The sequence below is a fragment of the Dicentrarchus labrax genome, unplaced genomic scaffold (assembly GCF_905237075.1).
Source record: "Dicentrarchus labrax unplaced genomic scaffold, dlabrax2021, whole genome shotgun sequence".
Lineage (NCBI taxonomy): Eukaryota > Metazoa > Chordata > Actinopteri > Moronidae > Dicentrarchus > Dicentrarchus labrax.
In genome coordinates this window covers 338341-364633 of record NW_026136703.1, presented here as the reverse complement: position 1 = coordinate 364633, position 26293 = coordinate 338341, and the positions used below count along the sequence as shown (strand labels likewise).

Genomic DNA, 26293 nt, shown 5'->3' with positions numbered 1-26293 from the left:
AAAAGCTGATTTTCTAAAGCTATTAAAAGCCAAGCAGCAAAGTAGACATCATGTCTCAGTAGCTGCTAAACCAAGTGGTTCTCAAAGTGGGGTCCAGGGACCTCTGAAGTACAGTAAATACATTGTGAATCATATGGCAGTAAATCCGATCACATGTGGCTATATTTAAGGGGGTGTTGTGTCAAAAAAGAAATTTGCTACTAACCATATCCCACCACAATGGTAAATGGACCTGTACTTGTATAGCGCCTTTCTAGTGTAATGCTAACACACACACACACACAGTCAACCACAAAACAACAACAATATAAAGGAGGCATCTCGAAGAAGAAAAGATATTCTAATTAGAACCAAATATAATTTCTAAAATTCTGTGAATATTATCCAGTCTTGATCAAACCAGGTACAGTTTGAGAAGCTGAGAGCAAAATAAAGTCTCTGCTGTTTGAAATGAAGAACTAAGAGCAAACAATAGATTTACAAATGGCTGCCAGCCAGCCTGTGCGAGTATGTGTGAATGGGTGTGTGTTTTATGACAAAATTAGGAGGGGATTTTACTGAAAAGCCTCTCCTTTTACTCTCAACAATTAACACACACACACACCATCATCTTCATCCTGTCTTCATCCTCACACACACAAATACAAAGCCTCCTCCAACAATCTCATCCCTGATGCCAGGACATCAATTTTCGCAAGTCGCCGAAAATTACCATGCATGAATGCAAAAAAGGCTGATCAGGAGTAATTAACACGGCTTCATATGCAAATTTTATTAATGCAGAACTACAAAGTCATTATGCAAATTAGGGTTTCATCGAGCCTCTTGACAAATACTCCCAGCTCCAGCCATCTAGCAGCCAGGACGGATGACAAGTCTCCTCGCTCAGTTTAGACTGGAGGGATGCATGTGTGTTTTAGTCTAGTTAGTGGATAAGCACTGGTTAGCAATGGTGGCTAGCTGTGTGTGTGTGTGTGTGTGTGTGTGTGTGTGTGTGTGTGTGTGTGCTGTGTGTGCGTACATGGTCTAGTCAGTGTGTGTAAACTGTGTGATTAGGGAAGTGGCTAATGGCTGTGCGGCAGAGTAATGAACCTGAGATTCAGGGGATGGAGGGATGGAGGAGAGGGGAGGGGAGGGGGGGTAAGATGATATGAATATGCATGATGCTCACTGGCTTTGATGATTAAAGAAAATTTTAATATTTAAATGAGTGCATGCAAAGTGATTAGAGAGGCAGAGAGGCGACAAGGCGAAAATCGCAAAAAGGGATTTTGAAAATGCAAAGAAGCACATGAGATGCCGATTTGCTCTATTAATGGAAAAAAGTCTTTCTCTCTCCCTGTGTCTCTGTAGGTCTCTCTAGCCCGTTCTTTCTGTGTCTTTTGCCTTCGTGTCTCGGTTGTTTTGCTCTTCGTGTCTGGTTTGTGTCCAGGATGCTGGATTTACAGAGCGTCATTTAGAAGAAGTGGATGGAGGGAGTAGATGGAGGTAGTGTCTGAATTTCAAAAGGGATGATGAGTTGTAGTGAAACTAGTTCTGTACCAATAACTTCTTACAGTCCTGTGATATATTCAGTAGTGTAAGAGATAACAATGTAAATTTCGGTCATGAGTACAATACAAGTTAAAATTGAAATACTTTTTTGCTGTCTTATCAGCAGTTCGACAGGAGGTTTAATACAGGTTTCGTCTCAATGTGTTCAGTGGCCAGACTGGTTTGGGATATATATAGTATATATAAGCTTGACGCGAGTGCTCAAGTTGTAGCGAGGCAGCTAGCTTCCACCGGATTTATCTAATTTCTATGTTGTCAGTTGGATAGCTAGCCGGTAGCTGTCCATTCAGGTGGGAGGTTGAGTAAGCTGTATGGCTTTACTGTGCCATCAGGGCTAGGCTAGCTGGTAAAGATCAGTAAAAACCTCCAAAATGTCTGTAGGAATGTCTAAAACTGGTTACATTTTGATGTGAATCAACCACTGTCTGTTCAAAGAAAAAGATTACGAATCTGAAAAGATGTTCTTTGTCAGCTTTCAGTACTTGGTAGCTTTCAATATAGTAGTAGTTCCCTCACTGCTTGATATATTTATGTCCTTTCAGGCCTATTAAAAATGCATCAAGACGGTAACTGTGCACACACACACACAAACACCAAAACCAAAACTAGCCAAAAGCACACAGGATACAGAGGGCGAGGCAGAAAGAGAGACAGAGGGAGAGAGTGAGCAGCAATACAAACCAGAGTAATTACCACTTCAAAAAGGCCGGCGCTCCATCCGAGAGGCCTCCCAGCTTTATTGAAACAACGCAAAAAAGCAAGAGCAGCGGGCGCCGTAATGCCTCTAAAGTACAGCCTGTTATATCAAACACACACACATTCACACACAGACACTGCACATTTGGAAGATAAATAAGCATATGGTAAATATTTTAGGGACACACCACTGTGCTCAGTCATTATTTATTGAAGATGTGTGTGTGTGTGTGTGTGTGTGTGTGTGTGTGTGTGTATGTGTGTCTATACATGCATAATGTTTACCTAAGAGTCAAACACACACTCATGAAAATTTTTTTTTTCATTATATTTGTTTTTTTCTTGTGTGTTACTGTGAATACGACACATCCTGTTTGTTATGATGTGTAGCTCAGTAGGCAGTAGCTCAGTGTGTAGGGACTTGGCTTTGGAACCGGAGGGTCATGGGTTCAAGTCCCACAGACCACCATATGGAGTGTGGACTGGTAGCTGGAGAGGTGCCAGTTTCACCTCCTGTGCACTGCCGAGGTGCCCTTGAGCAAGGCAACCTGACCCCAGGAAACTGCTCATGGGGCGCTGCTAACGTGGCAGCCCCATCACTCCACCTCTCTCTCTCCCTGTTGCATGTCTGTGTGTGTGTGTGTGTGTGTTCCTCTCCACTCCAACTGGACTTAGTTAAATGTCTGAATTAAACCCTAGCTGACAAGGCTTTAGGGCTGCACAGCACTGTGTCAGCTGGCGTTAACACTTCTCATTGCTATGTGTACACTACGTGTGTGTGTAAAGTAAAAATGACAAGATTCCTTTTCTTTTCTCTAATCCAAACTGTCAGGATTCCACCTCCAAGGAGTTCATAGCTAACCTGACTGACAGTCACCTGGGAGTCCAGAACGTGTGTGACCAAAAGGTTGCCTGTTCAAATTCCCAGAACCCAAGACAAGGTGCACTTGAGCAAAAGGAACTTGACCCTGTTAACTACTAGAGAAGTGTGGTTGTACAGGTTAATGCTTATGTTGCTGAGGTTTTTTTTTTTTTTTTTTGTCCCCAGTCCCACACTGTACTCCCCCACAGGAGCAGAGTCTGGGTGCTGCTTTTTTTTCTCCTCCCCTCTCCTCTTGTTTTTCTCCCCCTTTTCCTCCCCCCCTACAAGTAATTTCCCCACGAGGATTATTAAAGTATTTCGGATTCGGATTCGGATTCTGATTAATGTGAATGTGTGTATCTGTGTGATTGTGAAACAGAGTGTTTGTTGGGAAAGAATATGAAGCTCTGGTTAGTTTAAAAAAAGTTACATTCCTTGACAGTGATTACTATGGAACAGACTTTCTACTAGAATACTCTGTCCTTCCACAACTTTTTATTTTATTTTATTTGACAAGTAAGCACTGTTACATTCAAACAAAATGCAACCACAGCTATGTATATGGGTTTTCTAGTAGTAGCTAATTTGCCACTACAAACATTAAGACAATAATGACTGAAAACAGCAATTAGGAAAAAGAAAAGGAAGGGAACGAATAAATGCTATATAATGCCATGTATCTGTATCTATAATGTAGTTTATTTCTGATGGGGGTATTCCAGATCTGCGGGCCTGTGACTGAAAAGGAGGACTGACCAAATGTTTGCAGTCTCTGCTCACTGCTCCCCTCATAGATACCAGCCTTATAATCAGTACCCGGACCAAATACCAGTACTGTAATTCAGCACAACCCTAGCCCTAAACACAACATAACCCTAACCCTAATTTTTTTTAAATGTTTTTTATCCTAAACAGGCATTTAGGAGTACCTCACCAGTATTGCTGTACACAGGGTTTGAGAAATACAGAGGTCCAAAAACTGAACTTGCTAGGGGTTTTTGGGGGCATAAATTAAAGTGGTTATTTTTAGGCAATTACTTCACTACTTTTTTTCTATACCCCTCGGGAAAAATACTGAGGTATGGAGACCTCAGTGGTGGGTACAACCATGCTCACCAGAGGTGGCGGTACTGGACAAAAATCAGAAGCTCCGTTACCCAGTATATAATTTTGAATCCAAAGCTAACCTATAGCTAAGGAGACTCAAGACTAGTAAAAAACAATTATTTGGTGTGTAATGGCTACACATGTTAAAAACTGAGAATGAAAGAATACCTTTAGGCTTACAACAGTGATAAATGAAAGGGAAAATGTAAAAAAATAAAATAACTGTTATTCACTTCAATATCATTTTTTGTCAAAGCCACAGGGAGCCACTGGAGAGGAGCTCCCGAGCCGCAGGTTGCCTACCCCAGGTTTAGAATATAAACTCACGGTTAATACAACAGACTTAGAACATTGTAAATTGATTTACGGTTAATGTGAACTAAATGGGGAGAGCTTTTTGGGGGGAGTGTCTGTGTCATAAGATGCTGCTTTCAGATATTGGCCTTGCTATGTTTTCTCCTGTGGTGATTTACAGACACAGAGACGCATTCACAGTGGCCTACTGATGACACTGATGGCCATCATTAATGTCCAGGGGACAGAATTAAAAGTGGAAGAAGAGTACAGACACAGATGCCTGTTGAAAACATTGGATAAAATCATAAAAACTCAGAAAAGGTCTAAATAGTTATCAAATATAATATTAGTGAAAAGAGGAAGAAGAATATGTTGCTGGTCCCGGCTATATTTTGGTGAAAAAGCAATAAAATATGACACCATGACACTGGTACTGTGTGATGATTTCTGCTTCTGTACTTTCCCTACGTAAAATAAAAATTCAAAAAACTGTATTATCTTGCAAGGAAAGTTTTATAAAACTCATCACATGAAAAAAACACAATGTTGTCAGTCTCATACAACTGTAGTTTCACTCTTTCCTTCCACAATATTAAAAAATGTGTACTAATTTTTACACTTATACACAAATCTGAGGGATCTGCCCTGATCAAATCAAAATGACTCCTTCCTTAAACTGACTCAAGTGTGAGTATGTATATGTTCCCTTTCACACAGAGAACAAATGGATGTGAAAACGCTAAAGAATAAAGGAGCAGTTCGACCTGCTGGGAACCCATTACAAAACATTGTCATCAGTCATGTTCTGAGCTGACATTCAAACTCCCTGATCATTTTTCCCTCTCTCCCTGCTCTCTTGCTTCCTCCCCTATGTCTCTCGCCCTTTTTTCCCCTTTCACCAGGTAATGATAGGTATAAAAACCGACATGAGGAAAAGATTGGTATGAGTTGCAAAGAGAAAATTCCACCTGCCATATTTCAGTCTCCTGGTGATTATGAGCAGGGCTGAGCGTGTTCTCTCCAAATTAAACTCCGGCAAGATTAATAAGCCCCTATGTCCTCTCCTCGTGTTAATAAGGTGCTAGTTGGACATATTTTATGTGGAAATTGTGAAATACAGAGGGTAATTTTGAAACATAAAATGTTATTGCAGCAATATAGTTTACAGTTGCCGCAGTGCATGTCCAATTGAGCCACTAATATGTTTTTGCTTTTAATGTGAAAATTATTGCGCATTCTGTTATGAAGAAATATTGTGCAATTGCAATTTCAAGCCTTCCAACGCTGCACATGTGGAGTTGATTTTACAGGAGGACTACAGTTAGATATATTGCAAGCATTTAAACGCAGGGGAAAAAAATATACTTATGCACATAAATATGAATAATGCCGACCTAGTAACGTGACCAATCAATTAGTGAACAAGCTTGAGTGCAGCTCTGCAGACACTGTTTGCACTCTCCTACTGCTCAGATTGTTATGTGTTAAACGTAAAGCCGTAGTGCAGTTACAGAGGTTCAGGTGGCCTGTTGTCTACAGCAGCACTGTGCAGCTGCTGAGCAGAGGTGTAACAGCCTGGTCAAATATTGATGAAGTTCAGGCCCAAACACAGTGTTTTACAGCGCAGGCCAAACCGCAGACTGACACGTTCAGAGGAGCTCTGTCTCTGTGAGTGGATTTCCCCATGTGGCTTCGGGTTTTAGTTATGTTTCTGTACAAATGTCAGGTGGCTTTTACACAAACTTTTGAAATGGTGCTGCCAATAGAAAAAATGGAGGTGTTTCTATCCTAAGGGTGGAAATAAATTGACTTCCAGAGTTGTAAAAGTAACTATAGAAGACAAATGGTCTTGATCAGGATATTGATCGGAGCTGTAAAGCTGAAACTATTTCATGCATACGTTTGAAGACAAAATGCAAATTATGATTTATTCTGAATTATAGAATGTGTCCACGGTGCACATGGTTCTGGGGGGCTTTAAGAATATTCAAAGCCAAGTTTGGTTTATTTTATGAGGCAAGTCATATAACATTTACAGAATCAGAATTACTTTTATTGGTCAGGTATGTGTACACATACAAGAAATCTTACTCCCGTATTACATTGTACAATTACCACATACATTATTTATCATCAATGTGTTAATTACACTTTAAATGAAAAAAACACAATTTATGTACATGTATTTTTGTTTCTATAGGCCAAATTTCCACATTCACAATAACACTCCCACTGGGTCTTATTCAGAGCTGCTGCTCCTACAATTCAGAGAGAAATTAAAGTCATTAGGCCATAATCACACCAAATTATGCATTTATAGTGCAGGGTGTGGGAATGCAAGGGTGTGGGGGTATTTATTTGCGTTTCAGAATATTGTTTTATTTCACTGATTTATCAGCTTTCTTGCTACCGCTCTCTCTACTCATTCTCTCTATGAGTTACTGGACCACCACAGTCTCTCTCTCGCTCTCTTTCTCTCTCTCAAACAAATGGACACAAACCATAGGAAGCTTCTTGGTGTCTCTATCTTGCAGCATGGACTGCAGGCAGACACTCAGTTACACAAAATAAACCAAGTATCATGGTCCATGAACTCCACCTAGATAGTGTCTGGGTTCAGCAGTATTGACCGTGGAGCAGTTGGACCAATCTGCTCACTCGATTAGTGTTACACTGGGTCGCATTTCTCCAAAAGTTGATTCTGTATCAACTTTTTTGCTGCAGCTTTTTGCTGCTGCGTTTTTTTCTGTGGCCCCCAGCGCTGCAGCCTAAACAAATTACTGCCACTCAAAGGAATGGGAGGGCTGATATTTTTGCGGTAGACGCTGACTTGGTCTGAATGCAGCAAGATAGGTATAAGTACTGAGTAAAAGGCAGCTGGATTTGTTGATGTTGTCACATCTATGATCATCACCATCATTTTGTATTTGTACTCCTTATGCAAAGCATCTTGAGTTACCTTTGTGTTTGACAGGTGCCATACAGTAGGTATGACAGGTGCTTAATAGCTACAGTGTTTGGCTGAAGCAATAAGGGTCAAACACACTTTTGGCAACACCCCCCTTGCCAGGTGCTGTCCTGCTAAACTGAATGGGAGCAAAACTAGCCTCTTTATAATCCCTCTTTCTGTTTTTTTTATTCCTCCTCCTTCTCTCATCATGTTTTTTTTTTCTACTTGCTTATTTGAATTTTAATGAGCTTTTCACCTTTTTAAGCAGATGGCTTAGGCTGGATTTCTCCATGAAAGTCAGGGTGAGTCTCTCTGTCACGTTTTGCACAATTTGTTTCAACTAGCCGAGTCCTTGAGGGGGTTTAGGGCTTTGAGTGGGTAATGTGCCTGTCTCACCCCTCTTGCTCTTCACTTCCTCCCTCTGTTGTCCTCTCGCAACATCTCTCACTCTCTTGCTGAAGAGAATGGGCTAAGTCTCAACAGGATACCTCCACAAAAACTTAAAAGGTAAATTTGAGCACATGCGGTTTTATATGTGTTAAAAAAACACAGTCAAACGTGTTTAGGGTGATGGAAAAGCCGCAGGTTTGGTACTGTCTAGAACATCTCACCATACCTGCTTTTGTTATTGCCTGTCTTAAATTGAACCAATGGATCTGGGCTCTAATTTCAAGAAAATTGTTCTGCATCCAGAACAGTGGGATCTGCATTTGTATTAATCACAAATCTCAAAAAATCTCAATGTTTCAATCAGTGTTTTTTTTTTTTTTTTTTTAAACAAAGCACTGTTTTGCTTCCCTGGGAAGGGTATTTCTGAACTTTGGACAGAGTTACTCTAGCTAACATCTGCTAGACTAACTACATCCTGACTCTATCTTCATACTTAATGTATAGACATGAGACTGGCATCAATCTTTTCATGCCAGGAAAGAAAACAAATCATTGTATGTTCATCATGCCTACCTGCCGGTGTGTTTTCCTGCTTGGTGCAAATCCCTTTGGTGGGCATCCTCTCTCCCCTCTCACCTCCTCCCACCTCCTCCTCCTCTGGTGTCACTTGGATACCGATCTCCACCGGCTCCACCACCTTCCTCAGCTCCCCCCGCTGCGCATGGTGATGAAGGTTCTGCAAAGTCGGACTCCCACCGCCTCCTCCCCGGTCGGTCATCTTGTCGTAGCAGCCATTGGCTAGCAGCGGTGTTTGGCACTGCTTCTTCTTGTGTTCAATGAAGAGGAGGATGTCGCCTAGTGGGAGGGTCATCTGACACTGGCCACAGGTCAGCAGGTCGTGGTCTGCGTGGAGGCCAGGTGGCAGGGTGTGGGCCAGACTAGGGTCCAACGGGTGGGGAGGTAGGCCAAGTGGGTGGGAGGGCAGGCCGAGTGGGTGGGGGGGTAAGGAGTCGGAGAACAGGCGGCCATCTGGAAGCTCAACCTCCGCTGTCCAATGAGATAAACAGAAGAGAAATGTCAGATGAATTAACACCTGGACATTTACAAACTGGTCCTTAATTCTAACATTGTTTTGTGGGATGTAAGGATTTAGTAGTATAATCATCACACAAAATGGCAATTAAGGCCATTTTATGCAGCATTGGCCAGGTGTGCAAAGGGATTCTTCCCTTATTGGCAGGGTTTGAACACTTCTCTCAAGCTCACCTTTTTCACTCTTCAGATAACTACTTCACAAAACACTTTTACAAACACTTTTAAGGAGATATTGTCTAAATATGTGCACCGTTATCCACATTAGTAGAATTCATTACGTCTCAGCCTGCAAAGGTAGGCTTTCATCCTAACCTTCAAGTGTGACCAAACAGAAAAGGTATAAACACTCGGTACCACCTAGTTCGTTTGAACTCGTTTGAGTTCATGTGTTCAATGTGTTTAGGAAAATTGCTGATAGAGCTACAGGTTGATGCTAATTTGTTACAACTACTACTAAGTTTGGACACACTTACCGATAACATAATTAGTGCTGATACGAAAACAAAGAAAAGTCATGTATAAATCTATTATTCCATGCACAGTAACATGTTGTTTTGGATGGAATTTTAATTTAATAAAAAAATGCATTCGGTTATGCTTTAGATTTCAGAATGTGACTGGTATTTAAGAGAGAGGGGGGACCGTTTTCAGCAACGTCATTCAACTGCATTATTATATACATTATAACATAATATATATTTAACATGAGCAAGTGACAGTTATAGATTAGATTTGCTGTTTTTAGGACAAACGTGCCTCCAAACTAACTTTTTTATCACTTTCCCAAAACTAACAAAGGGGAGCACTAACATCATCCTACAGCAGCCACACTGACAATGATGCCTGCAGATGTGTCTGCACTGCATACATTTTTTTTAATTGGCCTCATGAGCACAGGCAGGTCGATTATCCACAAATGTAAATCTCAGATAATCGTCTCGATTAAACAGTCTGATGATTTTGGCATGCTCTGAATTTCTGACAATTTTAACAATTGTAAGCATAGTTTCTATTTTTATATTGAGTTAGTTAATAGTTAAGCTACAAGTAAGTAAGAGTGCGTATTTCATGATTGTACTTATTTAACTTATAAATAGTTAAGTACATATTAAAGATACACTTCCAAGCACAGATTTTTTTTTCAGAATTAGTATTGTGAATAAACAGATTTTTTTTGGCCAGTATTCCTAATCTGAATAATTTTGGAACTAAAGGGCTGTTTGCTGCTGTCATAAAGGTACTACACCTTCCTTCCTTCCTGTGCAGCAGAGCATGTTTGCTGGTAAAGACACAAGCAGCAGATGTGCGGATGGAAAACAAACGAATGAACAGACTTCAAGGAACCAAAGTGAAGGAATGAAGAGGTCTGGGAAAAGAAGTGACCTCAGAGGTAAACAGAAAAAAAAGAGAAATCCTCATCATCATCATTATCATCATCATCATCATCATCATTATCTCTTATTTTCTGTCTCTCTCTCTCTCTCTCTCTCTCTCTCTCTCTCTCTCTCTAATACAAGATGATGGTTTAGCAGCAGGTTGGCCATTTCAGCTTCCACACTAGAAATAGAACTGAAACAGATTTGGGATATCAAATGCAGATGAAGGCTCCAGGTGGAACGGCCCACCTCATGGCGTACCTGCTTTAGGTCTGCTTTTAAATACACCTCCTCTTCTCACAGTGGAAACACATATATGAACCATTCCAAATATATAATGTATGTTAGTGGTTCCTGAGCTCTTTATTGAAGTACACAAGGCTTCCCGTGACCACACATAGTAACTGGTTAGTGCTTCAAGCAGTTGAACCAGAGTCAGTGAATCAGATTTTAAAAAAGTCAGAGAAAATGTGTAGAAATCAATTTCTATTAAAACACTTATATGTACATATTTTATGTCTTCTCCCTTTAATCATTGTGGGACCCCTCAGATTTATGATGGCACTGTTGTATGTAACATTGTCCAGATGAACAACAATTATTACTCATTGTAGTAGCAATGGCAATATAAATATGACAATGAAAGTATTAATATTTTAATATATAATATGATATATATTCTTATATATTAAGTGTAGATTTAGTTTATTAACATGTATGTTATTAAGTTTTACAGTTTACAAATGAAAAATATTCAAATAAATCATATAATTTACCTAGACATAAATAAATCATTGTATTTCTTATAGAGATCTTAATCATCATCATCATTAAACAAACTGCAAAAGAACTATAAGAGGAGGCTGTGATTTTGGTTATTATATTATTATTATTGTTATGTATTTTGTTGCTACGGCTACAGGAAGCATGTCTGTGTGCAAGCAGGTGCACAGTGTCTGAGATCTGTCAGCCCACATCTGCATTCACCAACTGCACCGCTCCCTATGCACGTGTGTATGTGTTGCAAGTTCGTACTGCATACATCGTGTGTCGTATCATGTTTGTATGTGCATGTCTATGTCTATGTCTATATGTGTGTGTGTGTGTGTGTGTGTGTGTGTGTGTGTGTGTGTGTGTGTGTGTGTGTGTGTGTGCGTGTGTGTGTGTGTGTGTGGGTGTGTGTGTGTGTGTGTATGTGTGTGTGTGTGTGTGTGTGTGTGTGTGTGTGTGTGTGTGTGTGCGTGTGCGGCCTGCAGGCTGCAGCCATCTGTCCTCGCTATTGAAGTGAACAGCCATGTACAGTAGAGTATATTTCTCCAGTAATAAACATTAAAGAGACTAAAGCCAGTGAGCTGACCTGGAACAAACACTCCACAGCTACACTGACCCCTGCAAACTGGACCTCATCACAAAGGGGAAGGATTATCATAACATGAGTGAGCCAACCCTCAAATACACAGCTGGCTTCCTGTGTGTGTGAAGATACACCGATCAGCTAGAACAGGAACTTTTAAAACCACAGAATTAGTATTAAATTATTTTAAAAAATGAATTCTTCTTCTTATAAATACAGTGTAAATATTTATGTATATATATACATAAATATATATATTCTGCGTTATGTTCATATGTACTGTGTCAAAAAACAAAATGTGCATTAGATTGTGGTTTCTTTGCCCATAGTTACTGCATGACAATGAAGTCAACAGTGTGTATGCAAATGGCAGATGCGAAGGAAGAAGCGCCACTTTGGCCTGATTTACCTAATACGGCTCGGGTGAGTCAGGCAAGAGCGCTAATAGGATTTCAGTTAACCAGGGTTGAAGGAGAACAAAAAAATCAAAGGAAATGGAACGTCTAAAAATGAGCGGCTCAAAAATAACATTCTGCTTCTGACAAGCTGTCTACAGTATATTTGCAGTAGGGGTAGAGCAACAGGTAATTTGAGAGCTAAAATATGGCATTTGGCTCGTCTCAAGGCCAAAAAGGCATCGCTTTGAATTCCTGTTGTCAGGGTGGAGTTTTCTCCAAGCAGGCTGCTGTCTCTAGGGTTTGGCTTCCTCTATTTACCGCCTATTACTGTAAATGTGCTGTTAATCCATCGAGACCCTTCACACTCTACACACAAGTGTAAGATAATATTAATGACAAAAATTGGATAGCATATTAGCAGCAAGCTACTTCTCAAAATGTTCTTTTCCCTTTTTAAAGTTTTTCTAACAATATTAATTTTTTTACGAGCATCATAACTTTCCCCATTTTGACTGATGAAAGGCTGCAAATTGCTTCCAAAATGAGAATGTTTCTGCCAGTTAAGACCAGTGATAATGATGTGTGTTTCTGTGTGTGTCAGTGAGTCTGGACTTGAATAAACGACTTGATCAAAACTATAAAAAACTAGACTTTACTGGTACTTTTTATACTTTTTTCCTCAACCCCACACAGATACACATTCAAGGTCTACAATCAAGATTAAATGTTTGTGGGTGAGACAGCACAGTACACTCTTACACAAACACACACACACACACACACACACACACACACACACACACACACACACACAAACACACACACACACACACACACACACACACACACATACAGATCAGAACTGTCAAACACTTTTGGCATGCACAAACACATACACACACCTGCAGCATCACAGTCATTCGTCACCCACTGAGCTATAGCCACACCTCGGCATTTCTCCAAACCTGAAGAAACTGACGGTTACTATAAGCACACATGCACACACTTACAGTGCCCCAGCGGCTATGTCACAACAGCTCATCTTACTAAATAAGATTTGGTGGAGAAAATTACTCTTTTTGGCATTACTTTTAGTTTTTTAATGTGAATCCTGTATGTCAGTTATTTCCTGGTTTCCAACTGGCTACTGAAATCATCCATCAGCATAGTAAATACTCACATAAAGTATGATACAGTACATACATGATGCATCCTAGGTGATGACCTTCATTTAATAGAACATAACATTTTCAGTGCGCTAGAAATTAAATATACCTTCTTTTTCAGCAGAAATTGTGGAAATGCTTAAGACAAAACATTCCAGTGTCATGACTCGCAGCCTATTTTCAGATTGGACTTGATTTAAAATGAAAACCTGTTTACCTTAAAGTTAATTCAAGTTCATCACGAGAAATCCCCCATTCTGGTTGAAGTCAGGATTACCTTGTCAAGCTAATCAGACATGGATCAGAGACAACTGTGAAAAAAATTCTGAACATTTGTTTCAATCTGATTGTGTATTAGTTGCATTCACATATACAGAAAGAAGCACAAAGTTCAGACTAGTGGAGGACAAAATGTGTAAGTGAGCACAGAGCCATCTGCCCGGGATGTGCTGCGCACCTCAGAAACACAGCACAAGCTCCAAGCAGCAGTGCAACTGTAGTGCTTCATCCCCAAAATAACAAACATACAAATCCTTTCAGATTAGTGTATTTAAAGTCATTTTTCAACTGTATAAAAGATATTATGATTTGGCTTCATAAAAAACAGACAGACACATAAATAATAGTTTGTGGTGACGTGTTGTTCTGTGCTCTATGAGCCGGGTCTTTTAATTGAACGATGGCAATCGACTCCTTCATATTTTTAAAATAAATCAATACAATCCAGAAACATCTCACTTTAGTAATAACATTAAAAGCCAAGCATGGTGAAACTTTGTATGTTGCACCAACATATAAAACATAGTTCAATATAAGTAAGACGTTTAATACACATATGGTGTTTTTTTATTGTTCAAGGTTTTTTTTACAACCGTATATGTAAAATTATGGTGTTCTGGAAATTATATGGTTTAGTAATGAATGATTTAAGTGATATATGTGCACACATACCAATCATAGGTTAAAATATTGGTAAATCCAGCTGAATCATAAAAGCCAGAAGTGGAACTAAAGGAATAGTGATCCAAATTATCTGGCTCCCTACAAAGTCAAAATTCCCATAACTAATACTATGTGATAGATGAATGTATCTTCAGATCATTTGCTGGATGCTCTCATCGCTCTTTATCACAGACAGAGGCAAAGTTAAAAAAAATGCAATTAAAGAAAACAACATTGATCTCTTCAAACTAAACTGACACCAAACAAAAAGAAGCCAAATATACATGCAAAAAATTATATTGATTAACTTCAAATACAGGAGGAAATATAGTCAAATCATTTACAATAGCTCTAAGTGCTCTAGTTACTTCACTATCAGTACACTACAGCATACACACAAACATACACACTCTACTGAATGCTATAGATGTCACTCAGCTGCTGACATGGGTTTACAGTACATGGTGTAAATAAAAAGTGCGACAGAGAGACAGACAGTAAAGTACAGAGTGTGCAGGTGTTGACAGTTAAGAGGTGAATGTGGTCTTTCAGCACTGATGTCATCTGATTAACACCCTCACACACACACACATTTGTACTCTGCTACCCCTCTCACTGGCAGAGCGAGTGCAGCACTGACAGCCTGAGAGCTCCCCCTAGCAGGAAGAGAGAGAGAGAGAGACATAGATACAGATAGAAAAAAAGGAGAGAGAGAGAGAGAGAGAGAGAGAGAGAGAGAGAGAGAGAGAGAGAGGAGGGAAATACAGAAAGAGAGAAAGAGGGAAACGGGGAGATGTGTGGTTCAAGGACAAGCGGCAACAGACAGACAGCTCAATGTGCCTCAGCTGATCAAACCAACACTCCGGTATGCAGGCTATAGCAGGGTATGTGTGTGTGTGTGTGTGTGTGTGTGTAATGTAGTATCAGACGTGAAAGACTGTGTACAGCCTGCTGAACAACAAAATGAGCTTAGGCATGTTCTTTGGGAACTGGAAACCCTCATCCTGTGTATTCATGGACACACACACATATACTGTATACACGCTTTAAAAGGTAACTTCCAAGAAAAACCATTGTGTATGTGCTCTTCTGGAAACCAGAAATAACCAAAACCGGCATTTAAAGGATAATTTCACCCAAATTAAAAAAATACATATTTTCTCAGTTATCCATTGTGATGAATAAAGTTTCATTTGTTTCTTTTTAAAACATGTAAAAATAGGAATATTCCTTTACACTGAAAACTGACCACAATAAGAAAATATGTTTTGTTCATTTGAGTTAAGTGACCCATTAAACACTCTCTATTTGTTTAAAATAATGAATGATATGACTATTAGGAATATCATTATGTATTTATTAAAATCAGCTGTGACACTTAATGAGACACACTGAAGAACTGCATTTTCATTTATAGCAGTTTAAAAACACCTCATCTACAAAATGCTTTAGTGCATATAAAAGGAGTTACTATGTTGTCTCTCTCTCTCTGTCTCGCTCTCTAACAAAGACTTAGCCCCAGCAGGGTGCACGGCTATTTGACAAGCCAAAGGGAAACATGCATCTCAAGTGGGCGACTGCAATTTACACACAGCCCTCTCTCGCTCTCTCTCTCTCTCTCTCTCTCTCTCTCTCTCTCTCTCTCTCTCCTCGTGTGTGTGTGTGTGTGTGTGTGTGTGTGTGTGTGTGTGTGTGTGTGTGTGGGTTTGTGGCTACAATGAGAGCTGTCGTCCTGTTTGTGTTTCTTCACGCTAAATCAGCCTCTTGGAGGAAAGCTGGGGTTATTTGCAGTGAATGAGAAGCAGAAGGCACGTCGGCACCTTCGGGTGTAAACTGTCTCAGCGTGGCGACTCCATAACACACACCGAATCTGGCTAACAAACAAAACAAAACAAAAATTCCACCCGTTCGTCTTACCCACGTGTCTCTGAGGGGGAAATTGCACCAAATTCTTGTGAAGATTTCCCACTCAGGACAGACTGTTTGAACTTAATGTTGCAGGAAATGGATATAAATTAGGTGAGATGTGAAGCGTATGTTGCTGGATTTCTGCAGAAGAAGGCAATAAACAAAATGCTATTAAATATTCATAGTGTGCAGTGAATAGCTGATCAAAATCGGAATCCCTTATTGATTTCTCTTTTTAAATCTGTTCACAGTCACACAAAAAAGATGACAACAAAGGAAAGCAGATAAATAAGAGTATGTAAGAATTGTAAGCGTTGACACAACTGGGGATTGTCTCTAATATTTTGAGCAGTGACTGCAAAACAACTGAGGCCTTGCCAAACTGCATTTAAAAAATCTTTGATTTAATCTCCGGAAAATCAGTCTCACCTTTTCAAACACTTCCTCTTGCTCAGGAAAGATAAAGACAAAAGAGGTGGAGCAACTCTTTCTCTTCTTCTTCTGAAATTTTGAATTCTGGCACAATGTAATTTTTGCATCCTGTTGTGAAATCAAAATTAAAAATGCTCCGATTAAAACACAACAGACAGATTTTATGACCTGACAGCTCGAGAAGAATTATGTGGATTTGGGTGAGGGGGATTCATGTGTGTGTGTGTGTGTGTGTGTGTGTTTGTGTGTTCATGTCTATGTGAGCCTACATACATATATAAATGTGTGTGTGTGCGCGCGCACACATGTGTACTCAAGCATACTAAATCGGCAAGCATCTCTTACACATAAATTATGAAATGTACAGCACCCTGTTGCAGCCTGAATGGTGATATATCAGACAGACAGACATGGAAGCAGGCAGACAGACAGACAGACAGACAGACCTTTGTGGACACAACTACCAAACTGCATTGTACAACTCATACACACTCATGCACACACAGTGAGCTTGAAGCAGCTTTGTTACGATGCAAACAGGAAGCTCATTTATTAGCCTGGATCACCGTTTGTCGTCTTTCCACATCTTGTGACTGTCTGTCCACCCGTATATCTGTTAGAATATGTAGTGGGCTCTTTGCTGCAGGAGTATAAGTCACAGCGAAGCATGCAGTGAGTACAATTTGACCCATTTCTACAGGTAAGCAAGTAGGCCTTACACACTGTAGGCCTGCATACACACAAGTTTTAGTTGCATTAAGAAATAAAATCTCTACTTGTCAGGAGTTGATCTGACATCCAAGCATCATGCACTGTCTTTAGGTGTGTCTATAACCATGTGGGTTAAAGCCAGGCCTCACAGCAGACAAGGAACCTATATACAGTACAGCGGCGTGGCTCAAAACCTGGATACAGGCATGCTGGGAGCACTGTAAATATGGGTGTTATATTATACACACCAAAGCCACTGAAGTGGACACTGATACACTGTAGGCCTGCTGTAAGTGATCTGATCTGGCAGGCTTCACACAAGACAACTCTCAGCAGAATAACCACAAGAAGCCAAAGAGAAAGAGAGTAAATTCTGCACCATCTCCACACTGAACAGTAAAACTTGCCTCTTTATCATTTACACTCATTAACGCAGATGCCCAAACCAAAAACTGTTGCTCCTACAGATATTTCGTGCTTTCCTAAATTCCTGCTGCTGTCAGGCTGCACTGGAGCCACATCAGCTGAATCACTGATCTGAGGCCAGAAAAATAACCTCACACAAAAGTGTTACCGCCAAAAGGTCAAGTGTTTGCGTTAAGTAAAGATGAAAGAAAAAAAGAGAGAGCAAAGCGATTTTCTTTTAATCATTTGCGTTACTTAGGTTTGATATTACCTGATAAAAAGTTAATTTACGCTTTCCAGAATAAGAAATTTATTTTTCTTTTCTACCAATAAAGGCATTTAAGATCGTATTAATCCTCCACAATAATAGAACTACTTCATTTTAACGCATTTTGCCTTTAAATGCCATCACTTATTGTAGCCAGCTCTGCATTAGTGCCGTGAGGGAAACCCTGGAATTTTTAGCTGTCAATGCGTGCAGCCTATTAAATAATCAAAATCCAGCATTAATATTACAACCGAGGGAAGTTTAAGCTTTGAATCCTTGCAGCAGAAAAACAGCATGAACGGGACTAACTAATTAAAGTGAATACAGAAAGGGTGACACGAGGCTGTAACGTGTCTATTAAAGATTCAATAACCTGCAGAAAAATAAAGTCTACGTGTTTAACCTGAGGCACTCTGTACAGCTCCTTTAAAGCGCGAGTAGAAGAAAATCATTTGATTTCTTTTATTTCCTTTACGGCAGCTGGTAAATTAATCTGTCCTTTTTCTTAAAGTGAAAGATTAAAATAATTTGTTAGAATTAAATACTCGAATTAATAAGTGACTTATTTCCGTGTTTGGTCTAATGATATGAATATAACAAAGCTGCTGTTTAATGTTCACCGGGATATCTGCTTATGAAAGTGATTTAAATGGATGGAATTGCAATTGTGCTTTTATTTTCAATTGAAAATTAAGTGTTTTAATTTCCTTACTAATGACAGTGTCGGCTGTAATTGAATTATAATCAAAAAGCGGAATAACAAAGAAGTCATGTCTCAATAAAGTACCAGGGCTCATCTCCGATTTCTCCGTGAGTCAAACACACACTCAGCCAGAGACTTTTCTCTCCCAGTGCTCTAATATTAACTGCCTATTTATAGAGCATAATAATCAGATAAGTGAATTTTGGCCTTTATATAATTTTGTCAGTAAAGCAGGAGAGGAAAATGGCCTTCAGGAGGCACTTCAAACTTTCTGCTCTAAGTCTGAAAATCCCTCAACTTCTCAGAATGACAACGGAGAGAAAAAAGAGGAGCTAATCCTAAACTGTGATGATGTGGATTTTTGTATGTATACTTACGTGTTATTTCTCTCTGGGACAGGTGCTGCGGGTTCCCCTGCTTGCGTCGGGACATCGCCCTGGCATTTACACTGGCATCGCCCGGAGAGCGGCGCTGGAAGGGTCGGCTCTCCTCCTCCTGCTGCTTCTGTATACTGACTGGCCCCAAAACCTGCCGCTCGCTGGCCACCCCAAACTGACCGCTCTGCTCTGGCCCCTAATGTGGCCGTCGAACTGACCCCTATGCGTCGGATCTCCCTCCAACTGGCAGCGGCTCCTGCGCTCTGCGGTGACCGGCCGTTGCGCAGCGCTGGGCGGCCGAGCGCTCAGTCGGAGTTCGTTGCCAAAGTGGTTGCGCGCCTCTTCAGTTGCGGTGGTGGTGAGGGAGAGGGATAGTCCGGCTCTGTCTTCCACCGCTTTCACACCATTTGTCAGAGGAGTGCGGATCAATGAAAGGAGTGGAGCGGACGGGACGGACGGCAAAACGCGGGAGGTCGGCGGTCACCTCCTGATGGTCAGTGACTACTTGTGTCCACTCTCCGGCCACCCTGAACACCGCGCGTCCCTGTCCGGAGAAAGCAGGTGACTTGATGCCAATTAACGTCTGAAAGTGTGCAAAATAGGAATCCAATTTTCTTCTCGGCACTCTGGAGCTGTCGCCAAGTGGTGGGCACTTCTTGTGCTGCACTGGCAGTGCCAGCCAGGCGGGCGGGTTAGACTTTAACTCTTTGAGTCAAAGCCCAGTGCTGGTTTGAGGATAGACTACCACCCTCTCTTCTCTTTGTGCTAGCTGCAGAGTCCCGCATCCCCGGGCTGTTTGCGGCTATGTGCGGCTCTGTGCGGCTCTCTGGCTCCTACAATGGGAGAAAACTCAAGTTCAAGTGCGGACGTGACGTTCAGTCTGCGGTGAGAAGGGAGAGTGGAGACTGAAGAGCACTGGGGGCGACTAGTGGTGGCTTTCACACACACTGACACACACACACACACACACACACACACACACACACACACACTCCACTCACACCCTCGCACATACTCGGGCGAGCGGCGCGCACGGCAGCCGTGGTCAGAGTCACTCAAATCAGCTCCGCCGGTATCCCATCACCAGAACTGTATTTATTTCTGTTCAATTGTGACCTGAGGGGCTTCAGTACTTTGCGCAGACCACGCTGGACACTTTACACGAGTCTGAATTCATATTTTAAATGCGTGCAGGCTTGTAGTGTGTGATCATGTGCCGCTCGATACACACGTTTCCCGTTTTCTGAAGAGCGTGCGTAAATTTATCTGATTATCAAATATTATTTAAGTCAATATTTGTTAACTTTTGAACGTTTTAAAACCTTTTTTACGAGTGCGCGTGCAGGCACATTCATCACAATGAAGCTCCGTCATAAAATACACTATATTCCAAATAATGAATTTAAACAACTCCTTTTAGTCATTTAAATGTGCAAAAACATAAATATTTAATTATTTTATGATACTGATTGACCAACTGAGCCATATTATAGCCATATTATAGCCGTATTTTTAAGATTCTCACTGATGCGTAGTCGTGGCCTAGATGTGCGCACAAATGTATGCACACATTTCACTCATATTCACTCACATTCAGATGATTTAATAATATCCTGTTGTGAAGATACGCATTATTCTATGAACAGTTTTATCATGATAATCACCAAGTGATGTGAATGTCAGAGATTAAAATTAAGAATCAATTTAGGTGTTCAAGGAAAGGATGGAGCTGATGGAGAAAACATCTCCATCAGCACCATCATATAGGGGATGCAGTGGTTGGCATGGTGCGTGTATGTGTGTATCGTATACGTGTGTGTTGCTTTGCCGACTGATGATGGTTTTGTGGTAGAAAGCAGCATCTCTACATGCCGGATGCTGACTGCCTCCCCAGCAGCCTCCACTGCTTAAAAGAGAGGCAGGTACAGTGGGGAGCGATTTTCGTCCTCACACGTCCCTGTGGGAGAAGAGAATGAGACTCAAAAGTACATTTTGGTGACTTGGAGAAACATGTAGTGTGTGTGTGTGTGTGTGTGTGTGTGTGTGTGTGTGTGTGTGTGTGTGTGTGTGTGGGAGTGTGAGCGTCTGCGTTGCAGTTGCTGAGCAGTGGCACCTATGATGAAACCCCACCTTACTACATTTAGATTAGAGCAACATCAGTGTTTTTAAAGCAGAGGTTTGAACCAGTGACCAGTCAGCCTTGACTACAGACTACAGCTGCCAACACCTTCATCCCTACAGCGCCACATCTGAGCTGGATTAACTACTATCACATTCCAAAAACACTCTCTTATTTTTTTCTTCTTCATCTGCATGTCTGCGCCTCAACTTCGTCGCTCAATTCCATCTCTATCCTCAACCGTGTGGTTCGCAGAAGAAAAGGAGGGAGGTGTGTGCAGGCCTCAGGGTTCTTTTTATCCCTCACTACCTCGTATCTAGACAAGCCTCTGGTTTGTTCCTGGGCCAGGTGTTGTCAGAGCAGGAGATCATCCAGCGAGAACGCCTTTTACCATCTCTCATCCGCCCGGCTTTGTGTTTGGACTTCTCGCTACTTTTCCTGCATCGCCTCGAGGACTGCCGCTTCTCTCCTCCGTCCTTCTTCTTTCTTTCTTTCGCTATATCTTCACGGGGGCTCATCTCGGCTGCTCGGGCTGTCTCCCAATAAGCCAAAGCCGTTTCTTATTTCAGCAGTATACTGTAGGAGGACATAAATAGATTTCCCATGCTCATTTACAAGAAAAAGGAGAGGATGGCAGGTTCGTCCAAATGTCTTTGTCGCATGCATAACAGAACACCCACTTTCATTTGGGAGGGATACATGCAGCACTTTGTCACAATAACAGCCGACAGAGAGCATTATGTTGAAATGTAAATCATTGTCATTTTTAAGGCGCAACTCAGTGCCAGTGTTTTTTGTTTGTTTGTTTGATGTTTTTTGTGAAGATACAGGATTAAAGCTGCTTTGAATGGCTCATTGGACGGACAGAGGGAAAGAAGGAGGAACTGTCTTCATTGTCACTCATATTCAATCCACACACACACACTCAAACATCAGGGCTGCCTCAAAACACACATTTTCAGGTTCACATTGGTATTAGTTTGAGCCCGGCTAATCTTACAACAAGTTGTAAATCATTTCATTAAGATGCAATGTTTCCTTTTTGGAGAATTTCTGTATCATCACAGGCTCCTAAACCCTCACTATTGTGGAATCATGGGTGCACTCTGTGCAAAGTGACACTCCAGGCCAACATCACTACCCGGATGCTCTATGTCCTTGCAACGTGATTGGCTCATTAGTCAGAGGGGCGACATGTGCATCATTCCCACTTTCTTATTGAACATTCTTTAAGGGATTTCTCACTTTAAGGCCATCAGTGTGAGTTATGGTGGATGGCTCCCAGCATCCTGCTTTTGCCCTTCCTTCATTTGCATATATATATGCGGCTGTTTGTTTTTATGTTAATGCTAAATAAGCCTTTTTTTCCTTCCCCCCTTCTATTGCCTGTTGCCTCGGCTGGGCAGTTAAGTTTTAATTAGAGTTACATGGAGGTGTCCTTTAGAGTTTTAAGATTACTTTCCCAACAACTGTTCAACACTAAACTGCTAATATTGATGTTTATATGTTCAGATGCATGCTGGGAAATAAAGCAGGATATGGAGGAAAACAAATGAGTGAGTTCACAGTGAGTTCGCAACTTTAAAGAGATGCTATGATTTTTAAGCATATTAACATTTTTTCAGACCCTAGGCCCTGTTATCAGCCAATCTGAATCTAATATTCTGGGGATTAGATGCAACTTTTAATATAGCAACTTTTATTGGCAACATTAGGAATATCCCACATGGTGATGAAGACCATGAAGTGCAGCTGATATATCTGGATAGGGAAGTAAGAGGAACTTTAGTTCTTTAAGGCCGTGTCTGTTCATTCTTGATCTTGAAAACAGCATTTATTCACTGATGAAGATGATATGTTATGGTGATATATGTGTGGTGAGTTTGATCTCTCAAAACAAAAAAATATATACTTTGACTCCCTGAGTCAAAGTATATTTAAAACAGAATTACATACAAGATATCTTTGAATTTGAACATTCAATTTGAAACCCTGCAATATTTACTTGTTAAGATAAATGAAAGAAAGTGACACATTGTTCAAAGCTTTACCAGATCCCTTACATTTGAAACACTCCTGTTTATCAATGAGCAGCTGACATGTCCTCTTTAACAGCAACCATCAAGTCTTAATGTCAGCATCATCCATTAAAGAGGTGATTGTCTTTTTTTATCCCGTCATCAGTAATGAAAAACAGATTAGAAAGGCAGGTGTTGATGTGATGAGCTCCATGCTCACTCCCAGCTGAAAATAATGACCCTCTGTACTCAGACCCGCAATGCAACACCACCCTCTATTGGTTAGACACTGTCATATGCAAATAACAAGCCCCTCAGTGTCAGTGGGAATGTGTAGTGTGCACCTTTGCATTACTCTATGAGTATGCATGGAAATGTCTGTACCTCCAGTGGATTAGCAGACTTTTCTATTCTGGGTGTCCAAGCTTGTTTGAAAGTGTGTGCTACAGATGATTGATCACTCCCAGCATCTGCTCTGCTGTGGGTTCTTTACAGTAAGCTGATTTCCACACTTGACATACCTGGAATGAGCTTCTCTTTGGGTGTTGTAATGGTTTATTAAAAATAGTATTCAGTGAGGCTCATTATTACAGGTTCTGAATAAAGTGTTAAGTGAATAAAACGCTGCTGTGATAGTCTCTGCATGGGTTGAAGAGCGAGTGTTTGAGGGCTAGCGGAGGAGCGCAGCAGCCCTTAAGCACAATTACGGATATCAAAGATGAAATTATTCCTTTTAAAGGGAAAATGGTAATCATAGATTTATTTAGAGCAAGTTAGCAGCAGCACTGAGCTCTCATTACCAACACACACTCTCACACAAAAACATGTGCACTCTCACTTCAAGACCTTTTACTCTCTCACACTTTCTTTCTTCCCTTCTTCCACTAATTTCAAAGAGACTTATTTTCAGAATAATTAATTCCACCACAATTATAGCAGTAGTTAATGTATATGTTGGTCATTATTCACAGTCATATAATGAGGCAGAGAGAGGAAACAAGAAAAAAGGATGTGTTCTCAACTCAAAGTGTAGAATCCTAATTGGCTTTGCCTTCCATTAGAGACTATAAAGCAGACCAGCCCTCATGTTAGTTTTTGTATACGGACTAAAACCTGGGGCCACATTCACAAAAATGTTTGTTCTGAGATGTGCATTGTTAGGCTGAAGGCCAGTAAAATAGTTCAATAGTTTGTTTTAAAGGAAGAAAATCCCATTGTAGCTTTTTCCATTTTTCCTGTCTTTATAAGCAAAGCACCATTGTTTTTGTTAATAAATGTAGTCAGTAAACTAATCTAAGTATCACAATATTAAAGTAATGTAACTTGATTACTTTCCATTATATTTGGATTACCTCAACACCAAGTATGCAGATAAAGACAGAATAAAATAAATCTTAATAAGATGATGTGTATTCTATAAGACAACAGAACAATGTAACCAAAATGGAAACCAATATCTTTAGCACCAACAATGTGTCTAAGAGTTGTTTGAAAATGACAAATCTCTGTCCACATGGGTGCTGGAGTAAACCATTAGTTCATAAAAATGTTTAAACAGGAAAGTAGGAAAGCAAAAAAAAGAGCTTTCGCATTGCACATTATTCTGGACATTCAAATGAATGCAATTAATGGCATGCATTTAGCATTTAGTATGATGTCATTATATAGACTGACTTTCTTTCAGAACCCCCAAGTCAGACTGAATATTTGAATATTGATACTTATCTTTTACATTTTATTGTTATATAATATTGCTACTTTTATTAAGTGTGTGAATAAAACTATTTGATTGTCCCTACAGTTAATTTACTCGAAGCAGCCAGCTGCACTAATCAATATAACAAACCAGATTTTTTTCTAAGGAGTTGGTGAAGCTCAAAACAGACCTAAAGAAGAGGGAATATTGGGTTCACATTCTTGAGTATTCATTCTCACATACACATCAGGTGGATAAGTGAATGCTAATGTTGCTCTGTGTCTGCTTGATGTGTAAATTGTTAACACGTTCCCAAAGTGACCAAACAATTAATGAATGCATCTTATTTCAGAAGTCAAAGCTTAAAAAAGCCACCACAAGCAATTGTCCATTTTTTCAAGATTATTCTTTTTTCATTAGCCTTTAACTAAAAAAACGGAAGTAGATGTTCAAACAGAAACAGGATGTAGTTGTTGTATTTAACACATTTTATGTGCTAAAAGATTAACTTCAGAGTTACATTACTTGATTGTTCACTTTCGCATTTCCCAAAACGTTGTTACTGTATCAATTCTCACCACTTCATTGCTGAATCGACAGTGGAGTTGTTGAGGTCATCATAGTTAAGTTCAGCATGAACAGCCATGATGGTAGATAGGATTTTAGAAATACTGAGGGCGTGAGCCTAGTTGGGGGGGGGGGGCTTACTGTTATATAATTACATATAATCAAATAATACACCCACCAAAAACTATGTGTGCAATACAAGAAAAGAAAGAGGTGCTGGAAAATGTTTGACTTGGAAAATTACAAATGTTATGTGTGTCACATTATTTTAAAGTTATTTGCTTACTTGCTTTCTTGTTACTTGCACATGCAGTTATTCGGCTAATGTTTAAAGAAATATCAAAATATTTAAAAACTATTACAAGAAAAAAAATACTGAACATGACTTCTGAGTCTTCAATGGTAGCTGCCTGTTAACAGCAGAATTCTGAACTTTGAACTGGAAGCACACAGACATATGGAAGTTGACCCCTTCAAAACACTCACATAAACAACTAAAACGCTGAGGGCAGCGCTGTGTCCCCTGGAGGCAAAATGTCAACCAGTGACCCCTGAGCCTGGAGATAGCCACCACTGGCCACCAGCCTCCGAGCCAAACACGAAAAGAAATGGCAGCCAAGTGTGACTAAATCAGGTTTGCCTGGAAGTCGGACGGCAGGCCTACTTCCACCAGAGTCCCTGGAGGAACTGGAAGAGCAAGCAAATAAACGATTGAGGGAATGAACACAGGGAACACAAACACACACACACACGAACACTGGCATCTGATAGAGGACCCTGTCACTGCAAAAGCTCTATATTCACCACACTTAGCTCAGTCCTCAGACACTTATCCTAGCAGTGGTGAGTCAGTCCATGCTTTTAAAGGAGCTCTCATGTCCTTTCTTTTCCAGCGCTGACGT

The 26293-nt window shown here is 40.4% G+C and overlaps 1 protein-coding gene across 1 annotated transcript in view; it reads right to left on the bottom strand.

Annotated features, from left to right (window-relative positions):
• The window catches only part of bcl11ba (BCL11 transcription factor B a), a 47460-nt gene extending 27549 nt beyond the window's left edge, over positions 1-19911 (bottom strand). The window contains exons 1-2 of the mRNA XM_051383688.1: positions 18992-19911; positions 8430-8903 (exon numbers count right to left, since the gene is read on the bottom strand). Of these exons, the coding sequence (XP_051239648.1) occupies positions 8430-8903; positions 18992-19046 (529 nt within the window). The 5' untranslated portion in view covers positions 19047-19911. The remainder of the gene's footprint in view (positions 1-8429; positions 8904-18991) is intronic.
• Between the last annotated feature and the right edge of the window lie 6382 nt (positions 19912-26293).